Source organism: Mobula birostris, chromosome 4 (assembly GCF_030028105.1).
Source record: "Mobula birostris isolate sMobBir1 chromosome 4, sMobBir1.hap1, whole genome shotgun sequence".
In the NCBI taxonomy this organism is placed as follows: domain Eukaryota; kingdom Metazoa; phylum Chordata; class Chondrichthyes; order Myliobatiformes; family Myliobatidae; genus Mobula; species Mobula birostris.
The window spans coordinates 144,560,373-144,574,718 of record NC_092373.1 but is presented as its reverse complement, the minus strand read 5'-3'; the positions used below and the strand labels follow the sequence as shown (position 1 = coordinate 144,574,718).

At 41.8% G+C, this 14,346-nt stretch overlaps 1 protein-coding gene across 1 annotated transcript in view; it reads right to left on the bottom strand.

The window, feature by feature from the left end:
* rnf150a (ring finger protein 150a) overlaps positions 1-14,346 on the bottom strand; it is a 129,382-nt gene that overhangs the window by 52,360 nt on the left and 62,676 nt on the right. Inside the window, exons 3-4 of the mRNA XM_072256190.1 lie at positions 4,699-4,770; positions 2,262-2,344 (exon numbers count right to left, since the gene is read on the bottom strand). Coding sequence (XP_072112291.1) covers positions 2,262-2,344; positions 4,699-4,770 — 155 coding nt within the window. The remainder of the gene's footprint in view (positions 1-2,261; positions 2,345-4,698; positions 4,771-14,346) is intronic.

Genomic DNA, 14,346 nt, shown 5'->3' with positions numbered 1-14,346 from the left:
TATTTCAGATAAACTTATCCTTCTGAGGCAGCACCCAAGGACCTTAAGTATTTCAAGTAGGTTCCTCAGCCACAAATTGAGAGCAGCTTAAGCAACATCAAGGTTGGCAGCTGGAAAGTGGTACAGAAGAAAGTTGAATATTGGGTGGTGGTCAAAAATGAGGCCAGAAATAGGGTGGAGAGCTGAATACTGACAAGCTGATGCTGGAATTAAGTTAGGAAGAAAAACTTGCTTCTATTAACCCTGAAAATGGATATATTGGGGCTACATGGTGCTCATGATCCAGTAATCAATTAGCTTCTCATCCACTAGTCCATGTGGTTTAAAATTTTCCAGTAAAGTTCAATGCAACTTTATCTAACATATCCCTGGGAACCAGTATATATGTTTGCTTGAAGATGAAATGAAAGCAAAATTGTGCAACAACCTACCTAGTGTGCCAGGAAATATAAAAACCAGAACAAACTTTCTGTTGCATTATTTACAGGAAGGAGCAAACTCTGAAGGAAAACCATGCAGTTTAGTATTGGATATTAAGGTGGCATGAATAAAGCATTGATAGTTCCCAAATGAAAACATTAAATTTTACATTTCACACATTATATATGGTAGCTGTTATATATTTGCATACATCTAGTTACAGCATCTTCAAAATATTTATAATTCTCTTGAAAATGCATATGTTTAAAAGAAAACAGCAATCTGTGAAAAGCTTGGCAAAGCTGAACATAACAGGGTGAGTATTTGAGTGGACCACTTCCAAAATGTGACACATTAAAAATGTTTCTTCCAGTTATAATGTTACTGACTTGATTTCCCACCACACCTGTAGTTGTTGTACCTGAATAAATTCTTCATAATTTTATATTTTTTGGAGGTAGAATTAAAAAATTCTCTTTCATTTTTTTATATTTTGTTTTTCAGTCCATTTATGTACAATGAAAATTTGTATAGTCAAAGCAAACGTAGTTTGTTTTTAAATGAAGTATCTAGCTAACCTCCATGTCAATTTATGGACAGATTCCAGATCCAGTAAATCTAGTTCAGGAACTATATACAGAAACCACTCATGTACTACAAAGAAATCCAAGAAATTAAACAGCTGGAAAACATCCTTCAACTTTTAACTGACGTGGAAAAAGTAGGTATTGTCAGTGTTAATTTCAACCAGATCAAGACCCAAGTACTGGCAAGAGTAAACTGCCATACCAGTAGGGAGAAAAGTAAATCTGGAAAGAATCAACTAGTTACCCTCACGTACTTCTCATTTCATGAAATAGTATCAATACTCACTAGTGTACAGATGTAACAATAATTAGACACTACAGAGTTGCCAAGAATAAACACTTTATGCATTATAATTCTGTGAAATTATCTGAAATTAAATCGGTGACAGTCATTTAAAGAATACAGTTCAGGGAGAGTAAGAGTTGTAGTAAATTCCAAGGGTCCCATTTCTAATCCCCCATTGTATAGAAACAAATTAATTGAAGCTATTTAAATATAAATTTAATAGATTTTGATAATATTAAACCAAATGTGCAGTAGAAAGGAAAGATAACAAAATTCTTCTAAACCAGGATATATATTCAGGGTTTGGTATATGAACAATAAATAAAAACTTTTAAATTATTTATTTATAAATAAAATCTATAACATAACAAGGCTAGCATTTCTGTCCATCCTTATATGCCCTGAAGATGGTACACAACCATCTTCTTGAACTCCTGCAGTTCTCCTTGTGAAAGTATTCCTACAACAGCATCAATGAACAGCAAGAGGGGAAAAACAGAGATGGTGGGATTTCCATACTCTTGGAGTCCTTATTCATTTTGCTGATGAAGATCATGGCTTTGGTCAGTGTCATTAGAATAGCACAAGCAAGCAATTGCAGTGCACTTTACAGATGATATTCATTGCAGCTATAGTGTCCCAGTCGTGAGTGAGGTTCTAATCAAGTAAACTGCTAAGGTGGTGGACTTGGTATAAATCAAGCAGACAGCAGGTGCCAGACTTCCTAACTGTTATTTGAGCTGCAATTATTTAAACAAGTGAAGAGTATTCACTATCGCAACCCTAACTTCTTCCTTAATAATGTTAGAAAGGCTTTGGGGTGTCAAGTGGTGAGCCACTCACCACAATTCCCAACCTCTGAATTGCTCTTACATTTGTAGTTGCTTCTGTTGATGTAATGGGGATGAATAGCAACTCTCATGGAACAAGAATCCACAAACAAAGCTGAAAGCACAAAGACAACTCACCGGCATGGCAAAATTCGGACAACGTCATTTGGCCTGTAGCCTTCAATACAAACAGCACAATTATCAAAGTCTGACTCTGTTTCCTGAGAAGAAAAAAAGTCAACAGCATTAAAACAAAGTAATGCAATGAAACCATTATTATTATTAGCAATACTGGATATGCGGATATGGTAGAATTTATTTGCTTTGCACCTAACTATAACTCTATTATACCTTCTCGTATGAATAAATGAAATAATGAGACAGCAGGTCACCATCTTACACAGCAAATAGAAATGAACCTTTGCTTGGTTTAATTATAATGCAATATAAAAGCTAGCCAAGGAAACAATTTTTTAAATATGTAGCAATGTTAGAGTCGGAGTCCTGAGAGAAGCTGCTGAAGAGATAACAGATGCATTTGTTCATGATCTTTCAAGAATCACTTGATTCTGGCATGGTACTGGAGGACAGGAAGATTGCAAATTTCACTCCACTCTTTAAGAAGGGAGGAAGGCAAAAGAAAGGAAATTATAGGTCAGTTAGCTTAACCTCAGTAGTTTAGAAAGTGTTGGAGTCTGTTATTAAGGATGAGGTTTCAGGGTACTTGGAGACTAATGATAAAATAAGTCAAAGTCAGCATAGCTTCTGTAAAGGGAAATGCTGCCCAAGAAATCTGTTAAGAGTTCTTTAAGGAAATGACAAACAGGGTGGGCAAAGGAGAGGTTCATTTACTTTGATTTTCAGAAGGCATTTGATAAGGTGCCACACATGAGGCTGCATAACAAGATAAAATCCCCTGACATTACAGGAAAGATACTAGCATGGATAGAGGAATGGCAGACAGGCAGGAGGCAGCCAGTGGGAATAAAAGAGGCCTTTTCTGGTTGGCTACCAGTGACTAATGGTGTTTCTCAAAGGTCAGTGTTGAGACTGCTACTTTTCACATTGTTTGTCAATGATTTGAATAATGGAATTGATGGCTTTGTGGCAAAGTTTGCAGATGATACAAAAATAGGTGGAGGGGTAGGTATTGCTGAGGAAGCAATGTGTTTGCAGCAAGACTTAGACAAATTGGAAGAATGGGCAAAAAAGTGGCAGATGAAATACAGTGTTGGGAAATGTATGATAATACATTTTGGTAAAAGGAACAACAGTGCGGACCATTATAAAAATGGAGAGAAGGTTCAAACTACAGAGGTGCAGAGGGACTTAGCAGTCCTCACGCAAGACTCACAGAAGGTTAATTTACAGGATGAGTTTGCGGTAAAGGCAGTAAATGCAATGTTGGTATTTATTTCAAGGGGAATAGAATAGAAAAGCAAGGAGATAATGCTGACCCTTTATAAGACACTAGTCAGGCCGCACTTGGAGTATTGTCAACAATTTTGGATCCCATATCTCAGAAAGGATGTGTTGTTATTGGAGAGAGTCCAAAGAAGGTTCATGAGGATGATTCCAGGAATGAAGGGGTTAACATATGAGGAGCATTTGGCAGCTTTGGGTCTGTACTCACTGGAATTCAGAAGAATGCATTGGGATTTCATCGAAACCTACCAAATGTTGAAACGACTAGATAAGATGGTTATGGAGTAGATGTTTCCTGTGGTGTGGGTATCCAGAACTAGAGGGCACAGCCTCAAATTTGAGAGCAACCTTTTAAAACAGAGTTAAAGATGAATTTTTCAGCCAGAGAGCAGTGAATCTATGGAATGCTCTGCCACAGACTGTAGTGGAGGCTAAATCCATGGATATATTTAAGGTGGAAGTTGAAACAAATTTGAAATGATCGGTCAGAGCATGAAAGGATATGGAGAGAAGGCAAGTGTATGTGGTTGAGTGGGATCCGGGATCAGTCATGATGGAATGACAGACCATACTCAATGGACTGAATGGCCTAATTCTGCTCCTATGTCTTATGGTCTTAGCAGATACTACCCATCCCCAACTAACCTCACAAGGTAGTGTGTCTACTTGAATTACTACCATCCATGTAGTTGAAGGTATTGTATCACTGGTATAAAGAGATCCATGATTTTGATTCAATAATGAATGATCTGCAATTGATTTTCTAAATTGAGAGGCTATGCAACTTAGGAGTATTTTTAAAATGGAGGTATCTTTATATACCTTCTACCTTTGTACTTGTGAAGCATTGAGATAATGGATTTTAAAAGTACAGTTGAAGAAACACTTGTAAATTGTTGAAATGGCACCTTGTAAATGGCACAATCTGCAATTACGGTACAATGGAATACTGTCGTGTACTGGTGCCTGATCCTGTTGAGTTTAGTAAGTGAAGAATATTCCACTACATTACAGACTTGCAACTTACACATGTTAAGAGCAGGGAGAGTCAAGTGGTGTGTTACTCACTGCAGAACAGGCAAACTTGGAAGTCCCTGTGGCTACTGTAACTATATGGCTGACTCAATTATGTTTTTAGAAAAGTTATTACCTTATCACCTTTCTTGATTGTTCTAACTTGAAGTTTCCCAATGGCCTTTTTAGCAGCATCTCCAAGGCGACGCTGGAAAACAAAATGTTTTGCTGGTCACATTTTTGTGAAATTATAACTTCTACTATATAGTGTACTGTAATTCAACATTCACAAAATGTATGACAATATTTGTATCATCAGAGTGGACAGAATTTGTGGGAAAATATTAGCTCAACTGTCAGTTCACCAACAATTCTTTTCTTAACACTCATGGACTTCAATTTTTCCATGCTCAAAATCCAGATGTTGCTGTCAGTAGTTTGGTGCCAGATAAGTGACTGCGTCTCAGCACTAAACCCTTCACGAAGTCAGAATGGGACTGTAAAGTTCTAAACTTTTCCAGAACCTACAATGAGATGTACAAATAAAGATCCTGCGCCAAGTTGGTGGTGGCACAGAAAGTGCTTCTTATTCATTTCACGTCTCGCAAGAAATTTGATAAATGGTGTTTTTAACTTTTTGGTTTTGAAAATACTTTTCAAATGCTTTGAATGTCACAAACATTCAGATTTTGTCAGTTCTACCCAACTCAGAAGTAAGACTTATTCAGTTGACAAAGTTCTTTCATTTTCCTTTTTATTAGAGAAACTTTTTTGGCTTCTTTCCATTTTAATCTGTACAGTCAGTCCCCAGATGAACCATGAGTAAAAACATTTGAACTACTTAAAAATAAAATGTATAAAAATTTTAAATATACAACTTAAATATGCCAACACTTTTGTCCATCTCTATATGCCCTTAATGTGGGGCAGTGCCATCTTACTGAACTCCCCTGCAGTTCTTCTTGTGAATTATTTCTACAACACTGTTAAAGAATTCAAGGAAGTCCCTGTCATTACAGAGTGACTTGGTCTTAAGATTCAGAACTGTTTTAGAACATAGAAACAAAAAACATTTCAGCACAGTACAGGCCCTTCAGCACACAATGTTGTGCCTACTCTAAGATCAATCTAATTCTTCTCTTTTATATTATCTTCCATTTTCCATCAACCATGTGCCCACCTAAGAATTTTTTTTAAAAATGTCCCTAATGTATCTGCATCTACCACCATCCCTAGCAGCATATTCCATGCACAAGCTATTCTGCCTTCCAAAGAACTTAAAATTATGCACTCCTTACTACCCACTACGACCCGGGAGAAAGGAGCTGGCTGTTCATTCGATCTATGTCTTTTAACATTTTATACAGCTCTATCAAGTCATCCCTCATCCTCTTTTGCTCCAAAGAGAAAATTTCTAGCTCTTGCAACCTTTCACCATAAGATATGTTCTCCAATCCAGGTGATGTCCTGATAAATCTCCTCTACACCCTCTCCAAAACGTCAACATCCTTGCATAATGAGGCGACCAGAACTGAGCACAATACTCTAAGTGTGGTACAATCAGGGTTTTATTAAGTTGCAACATTACATCATGGCTCTTGACCTCAATCCCCCTACTGATGAAGGCCAACAACAATCTTTGAGGGATCAATGGACATGGACACCAAGATCCCTTTGTTCCTCCACACTGAACCCTATACTCAGACTTCAAAAACTTCACACTTATTTGGATTGAACTCCATCTGCCATTTCTCAGCACATATTTGCATCCTACCAATGTCCAGTTCAATCATCAACAGTCTTCTACAAATCTACATATTTCTCGATTTTCTGAAGGACTTGGCAGACCAAACAGGTATGGCAACTTTAAGTGGATGAACATTCATCGCCATCGCTGAAAGCAAGGTGGTGGTGGTGGTGGTGGCGGGGGGTAGGGCACTCCAAGCCAGGCTGAAACGCAGAGGGGTGGGTCCCCCTCTACATAACATCTTGCTAGCAAATGTGCAGTCACTGGAGAACAAAACTGAGCACCTGAGGGCAGGATTGCTGTAATGGAAGGAAATTAGAGACTGTTGTGTTCTGTGTCCGAGCAAGATGTGGCTTTCTCCTAGAATACCATATACAGTGGTCAAACAGGAAGGCTTCTTGACTTACTGAATGGACCAAACTGCTGATTCAGAAAAGGCAAAAGGTGAAGATGGTGCTTCATGATAAACTCTCAGTCATACTCCGATGTGGCAGCTTTGTTGAACTCTTATTCCCCCAACCTTGAACACTTAACAGTTAAATGCCATCCATTCCATCTACCCCAGGAATTGTCGTCCACAATCCTGACCACAATGTACATACTTCCAGCAGCCAACTATAATCAAGTGCTTGAGATATTGCAAGATGCCATCTCCAACCAAGAAACAGCCAATCCTGATACATTTCAGATCAGTCAGGGACTTCAATCAGGCTGGTTTGAAGAAAACCCTGCCCAATTACCACCAGCATACAATCTGTATCACCATAGGTCCCAACACACTAAATTACTTTTATACTAAGATAAGTATTATAGCGAGCCAAAACAATTAGCACTTAGTGGTCAGCTGAGACCAATTCCAGGCTGACTTTCACTGATTGGTCTTTGTCCCAATTAAGGACTCATTTGTTCTGGGATAAACCATTTACATAGTTGTACTGGGGAGTTTGAGTTTGAGCTGAATTTTGAGACTGGTGTAATTTTAGTGAATAAAGGGTTATTCTGAATTCCAGTTGTCATAGAACGTAGAATAGTACAGCACAGTACAGGCCCTTTGGCCCACAATGTTGTGCTGACCCTCAAACCCTGCCTCCCATATAAGCCCCCACCTTAAATTCCTCCATATACCTGTCTAGTAGTCTCTTAAACTTCACGAGTGTATCTGCCTCCACCACTGACTCAGGCAGTGCATTCCACGCACCAACCACTCACTGAGTAAAAAAACCTTCCTCTAATATCCCCCTTGAACTTCCCACCCCTTACCTTAAAGCCATGTCGTCTTGTATTGAGCAGTGGTGCCCTGGGGAAGAGGCGCTGGCTATCTACTCTATCTATTCCTCTCATTATCTTGTACACCTCTATCATGTCTCCTCCCATCAGCCTTCTCTCCAAAGAGTAAAGCCCTAGCTCCCTTTATATCTGATCACAATGCATACTTTCTAAACCAGGCAGCATCCTGGTAAATCTCCTCTGTACCCTTTCCAATGCTTCCACATCCTTCCTATAGTGAGGTGACCAGAACTGGACACAGTACTCCAAGTGTGGCCTAACCAGAGTTTTACAGAGCTGCATCATTACATCGTGACTCTTAAACTCTATCCCTCGACTTATGAAAGCTAACACCCCATAAGCTTTCTTAACTACCCTATCCACCTGAGGCAACTTCCAGGGACATGTACCCCCAGATCCCTCTGCTCCTCCACACTACCAAGTATCCTGCCATTTACTTTGTACTCTGCCTTGGAGTTTGTCCTTCCAAAGTGTACCGCCTCACACTTCTCCGGATTGAACTCCATCTGCCACTTCGCAGCCCACTTCTGCATCCTATCAATGTCTCTCTGCAATCTTTGACAATCCTCTACACTATCTACAACACCACCAACCTTTGTGTCGTCTGCAAACTTGTCAACCCACCCTTCTACCCCAACATCCAGGTCGTTAATAAAAATCACGAAAAGTAGAGATCCCAGAACAGATCCTTGTGGGACACCACTAGTCACAATCCTCCAATCTGAATGTACTCCCTCCACCACCACCCTCTCCCTTCTGCAGGCAAGCCAATTCTGAATCCACCTGGCCAAACTTCCCTGGATCCCATGCCTTCTGACTTTCTGAATAAGCCTACCATGTGAAACCTTGTCAAATGCCTTACTAAAATCCACATAGACCACATCCACTGCACTACCCTCATCTATATGCCTGGTCACCTCCTCAAAGAACTCTATCAGAATTGTTAGACACGATCTGCCCTTCACAAAGCCATGCTGACTGTCTCTGATCAGACTATGATTCTCTAAATGCCCAGAGATCCTATCTCTAAGAATCTTTTCCAACAGCTTTCCCACCACAGACGTAAGGCTCACTGGTCTATAATCACCCGGACTATCTGTACTACCTTTTTTGAACAAGGGGCAACATTCGCCTCCCTCCAATCCTCCGGTATCATTCCCGTGAACAACAAAGACATAAAGATCCTAGCCAGAGGCTCAGCAATCTCTTCCCTCACCTCGTAGGGCAGCCTGGGGAATATTCCGTCAGGCCCCGGGGACTTACCCGACCTAATATATTTTAACAACTCCAACACCTCCTCTCCCTTAATATCAACATGCTCCAGAACATCAACCTCACTCATATTGTCCTCGCCATCATCAAGTTTCCTCTCATTGGTGAATACTGAAGAGAAGTATTCATTGAGGACCTCGCTCACTTCCACAGCCTCCAGGCACATCTTCCCACCTTTATCTCTAGTCATCCTTTTTTTCTTCACATAATTTAAGAATGCCTTGGGGTTTTCCTTTACCCTACTCGCCAAGACCTTCTCATGCCCCCTTCTTGCTCTTCTCAGCCCCTTCTTAAGCTCCTTTCTTGCTTCTCTATACTCCTCAATAGACCCATCTGATTCTTGCTTCCTAAACCTCATGTATGCTGCCTTCTTCCACCTGACTAGATTTTCCACCTCACTTGTCACCCATGGTTCCTTCACCCTACCATTCTTTATCTTCCTCACCGGGACAAATTTATCCCTAACATCCTGCAAGAGATCTCTAAACATCGACCACATGTCCATAGTACATTTCCCTGCAAAAACATCGTCCCAATTCACACCCGCAAGTTCTCGCCTTATAGCCTCATAATTTGCCCTTCCCCAATTAAAAATTTTCCCATACTCTCTGATTCTATCATTTTCCATGATAATGCTAAAGGCCAGGGAGTGGTGGTCACTGTCCCCAAGATGCTCACACACTGAGAGATCTGTGACCTGACCCGGTTCATTACCTAGTACTAGATCTAGTATGGCATTCCCCCTAGTCTGCCTGTCCACATACTGTGACAGGAATCAGGGAAAGTGAAGAGGTGATAGACAGGAGCTACAGGGAGGTAGTCATCCCTAGGCTACAGGAGTCAGAACACTGGGTCACTGTCAAGAGAGGGAAGGGAAATGCCCAGATAGTGGAGAGCACCCCTGTGGCTGTCCCCCTCAGCAACAAATATCTTGTTCTGGATGCTGTTGAGGGGGATGACCTGACGGGGAACGCCCACGGTGACCGGGTCTCTGGCACTGAGCCTGGTGCTGTTGTGCAGGAGAGAAGGAGGGTGAAGAGAAATGCGGTAGTTGTGGGGGATTCCATAGTCAGGGGAACAGACAGGAGATTCTGTGAACCTGACAGAGATACCCGAATGGTGTGTTGCCTCCCAGGTGCCAGGGTACGGGATGTCTCAGATTGGGTCCTGAATATTCTAAAGGGGGAGGGTGAGCAGACAGCTGTCTTGGTACATGTTGGTACCAATGACATAGATAGGACAAGGGAGGAGGTCCTGAAGAGAGATTTCCAGGAGTTAGAAGGAAGCTGAGAAGCAGGACCTCCAGGGTAGTAATCTCGGGATTGCTACCTGTGCCACGTGCTAGTGAGGGCAAGAGTAGTCGGATCAGGCAGAGAGACTGCTGTAGGGGGCAGGGCTTCAGATTCTTGGATAATTGGGATCTCTTCTGGGGGAAGTATGACCTGTTCAAAAAGGACAGGTTACACTTGAACCCGAAGGGGATCAATATCCTGGCGGGAAAGTTTAATAGAGCTGTTAGGGAGGGTTTAAACTAATTTGGCAGGGGGATGGGAACCAGAATGATAGAGCGGAGGAAGGGGAAAAACAGAAATAAATCTAAGATAGTGAGCAGTAAAGATGTGAGGAAAGACAGGCAGGCGATGGGGCAAATTTGTAGCCATTGGGATGAGTTGCACTGCAATAAAGTTGCAGTGAAATCAAAGCAAAAAGTAACAAATACTGGTCTTAAGGTGTTGTACTTAAATGCACGCAGCATAAGGAATAAGGTGGATGATCTTGTTGTACAGCTACAGATTGGCAGGTATGATATTGTGGCCATCACTGAGACTAAAGGATGCATGTCTCTGGGAGCTGAACGTCCAAGGATACACGGTGTATCGGAAGGATAGGAAGGTAGGCAGAGGGGGAGGCGTGGCTTTATTGGTAAGAAATGATATTAAATCATTAGAAAGAGGTGATATAGGATCGGAAGGTGCAGAATCTTCATGGGTTGAGCTAAGAAATAGCAGGGGTAGAAGGAACCTGATGGCAGTTATTTATAAGCCTCCAAACAGCTGCAGGGATGTGGACTAAAAATTACAGCAGGAAATAGAAAAGGCTTGTCAGAAGGGCAGTGTATGATAATTGTGGGGGATTTTAACATGCGAGTAGATTGGGAAAATCAGGTCGGCACTGGATCTCAAGAGAGAGAATTTGTGAATGTCTGCGAGATGGCTTTTTAGAACAGCTTGTTGTTGAGCCCACGAGGGGATGGGCTGTACTGGATTGGGTATCGTGTAATGAACTGGAGGTGATTGGAGAGATTGAGGTGAAGGAACCCTTAGGAGACAGTGATCATAACATGATTGAGTTCACTGTGAAATTAGAAAAAGAGAAGCCGAAATCTGATGTGTTGATATTTCAGTGGAGTAAAGGAAATTACAGTGGCATGAGAGAGGAACTGGCCAAAGTTGACTGGAAAGGGACACTGGCGAGAAAGACAGCAGAGCAGCGGTGGCTGGAGCTTATGCGAGAAATGAGGAATGTGCAAGACAGGTATATTCCAAAAAAGAAGAAATTTTCGAGTGGAAAAAGGATGCAACCATGGTTGACAAGAGAAGTCAAAGCCAAAGTTAAAGCAAAGCAGGGAGCATACAAGGAAGCAAAAATTAGTGGGAAGACAAAGGATTGGGAAGTTTTTAAAACCTTACAAAAGGAAACCAAGAAGGTCATTAAGAGAGAAAAGATTAACTATAAAAGGAAGCTATTAAATAATATCAAAGAGGATAGTAAAAGCATTTTCAAGTATATAAAGAGTAAAAGACAGGTGAGAGTAGATATAGGACCGATAGAAAATGATGCTGGAGAATTTGTAATGGGAGATGAGGAGATGGCAGAGAAACTGAACAAGTAGTTTGCATCAGTCTTCACTGAGGAAGACATCAGCAGTATACCGGACACTCAAGGGTGGCAGGGAAGAGAAGTGTGCGCAGTCACAATTACGACAGAGGAAGTACTCAGGAAGGTGAATAGGCTAAAGGTAGATAAATCTCCTGGACCAGATGGAATGCACCCTCGTGTTCTGAAGGAAGTAGCTGTGGAGATTGCGGAGGCATTAGCGATGATCTTTCAAAAGTCGATAGATTCTGGCATGGTTCCGGAAGACTGGAAGACTGCAAATGTCACTCCGCTATTTAAGAAGGGGGCAAGGAAGCAAAAAGGAAATTATAGACCTGTTAGCTTGACGTCGGTGGTTGGGAAGTTGTTGGAGTCGATCATCAAGGATGAGGTTACAGAGTACCTGGAGGCATATGACAGATAGGCAGAACTCAGCATGGATTCCTTAAAGGAAAATCCTGCCTGACAAACCTATTACAATTTTTTGAGGAAATTACCAGTAGGCTAGACAAGGGAGATGCAGTGGATGTTGTATATTTGGATTTTCAGAAGGCCTTTGACAAGGTGCCACACATGAAGCTACTTAACAAGATAAGAGCCCATGGAATTATGGGGAAGTTACATACGTGGATAGACCGTTGGCTGATTGGCAGGAAACAGAGAGTGGGAATAATGGGATCCTATTCTGGTTGGCTGCTGGTTACCAGTGGTGTTCCACAGGGATCAGTGTTGGGGCTGCTTCTTTTTACATTGTACATCAACGATTTGGATTATGGAATAGATGGCTTTGTGGCTAAGTTTGCTGACGATACGAAGATAGGTGGAGGGGCCGGTAGTGCTGAGGAAACGGAGAGGCTGCAGAGAGACTTGGATAGATTGGAAGAATGGGCAGAGAAGTGGCAAATGAAGTACAATGTTGGAAAGTGTATGGTTATGCACTTTGGCAGAAAAAATAAACAGGCAGACTATTATTTAAATGGGGAAAGAATTCCAAGTTCTGAGATGCAACGGGACTTGGGAGTCCTCGTACAGGATACCCTTAAAGTTAACCTTCACGTTGAGTCAGTAGTGAAGAAGGCGAATGCAATGTTGGCATTCATTTCTAGAGGAATAGAGTATAGGAGCAGGGATGTGATGTTGAGGCTCTATAAGGCGCTGGTGAGACCTCACTGGGAGTACTGTGGGCAGTTTTGGTCTCCGTATTTAAGAAAGAATGCGCTGACGTTGGAGAGGGTACAGAGAAGATTCACTAGAACGATTCTGGGAATGAGAGGGTTAACATATGAAGAACGTTTGTCCGCTCTTCGACTGTATTCCTTGCAGTTTAGAAGAATGAGGGGAGACCTCATAGAAACATTTCGAATGTTAAAAGGCATGGACAGAGTGGATGTGGCAAAGTTGTTTCCCATGATGGGGGAATCTAGTACGAGAGGGCATGACTTAAGGATTGAAGGGCGCCCTTTCAGAACAGAAATGCGAAGAAATTTTTTTAGTCAGAGGGTGGTGAATCTATGGAATTTGTTGCCACGGGCAACAGTGGAGGCCAAGTCATTGGGTGTATTTAAGGCAGAGATTGATAGGTATCTGAGTAGCCAGGGCATCAAAGGTTATGGTGAGAAGGCGGGGGAGTGGGACTAAATAGGAAAATGGATCAGCTCATGATAAAATGGCGGAGCAGACTCGATGGGCTGAATGGCTTACTTCTGCTTCTTTATCTTATGGTCTTATGGTCTCCATTCTGGGCACACTTAACAAACTCTGCCCCATCTAAACCCTTGGAACTAATCAGGTACAAATCAATATTAGGGAAGTTAAAGTCACCCATGTTAACGACCCTGTTACTTTTGCATCTTTCCAAAATCTGCCTCCCAATCTGCTCCTCTGTATCTCTGCTGCTACCAGTGGGCCTATAGAATACCCCCAAGAGTAACTGCTCCTTTCCTGTTCCTGACTTCCACCCATACTGACTCAAAAGAGGATCCTGCTACATTACCGACCCTTTCTGTAGCTTGTAATAATATCCCTGACCAGTAATGCCACCCCTCCTCCCCTTTTTCCACCATCTCTATCACTTTTAAAGCACTGAAATCCAGGAATATTGAGAATCCATTCCTGCCCTAGTGCCAGCCAAGTCTCTGTAATGGCCACTACATCATAATTCCATGTATGTATCCAAGCTCTCAGTTCATCACCTTTGTTCCTGATGCTTCTTGCATTGAGGTACACACACTTCAGCCCTTCTACCTTACTGTCTTTACACCGTTTATTCTGCTTCTCTTTCCTCAAAGCCTCTCTATATGTTAGATCTGGCTTATTGTCCTATTCTCTGGCTTCAGGTCTCATCGGTAATTATAGGTATGCAAACCTTAAGGAATGCCTATTGTTCCATGCCTAGACTGCACTTCAGTAAATTGGATCACTTGGCTGTCTCTTCCTACCTGCATACAGGTAGAGGCTAAAGAGCAAAGCTCCAGAGATTAGGAAGACGAAGAGGTGGTTGCAGGAGGCAGAGGAACACTTACAGGACTGCTTCAAGTCAGTGGACTAGGCCGTGCTCAAGGACTCATCTGTGGATCTGGTTGCCACTGACTTTATTAAAAC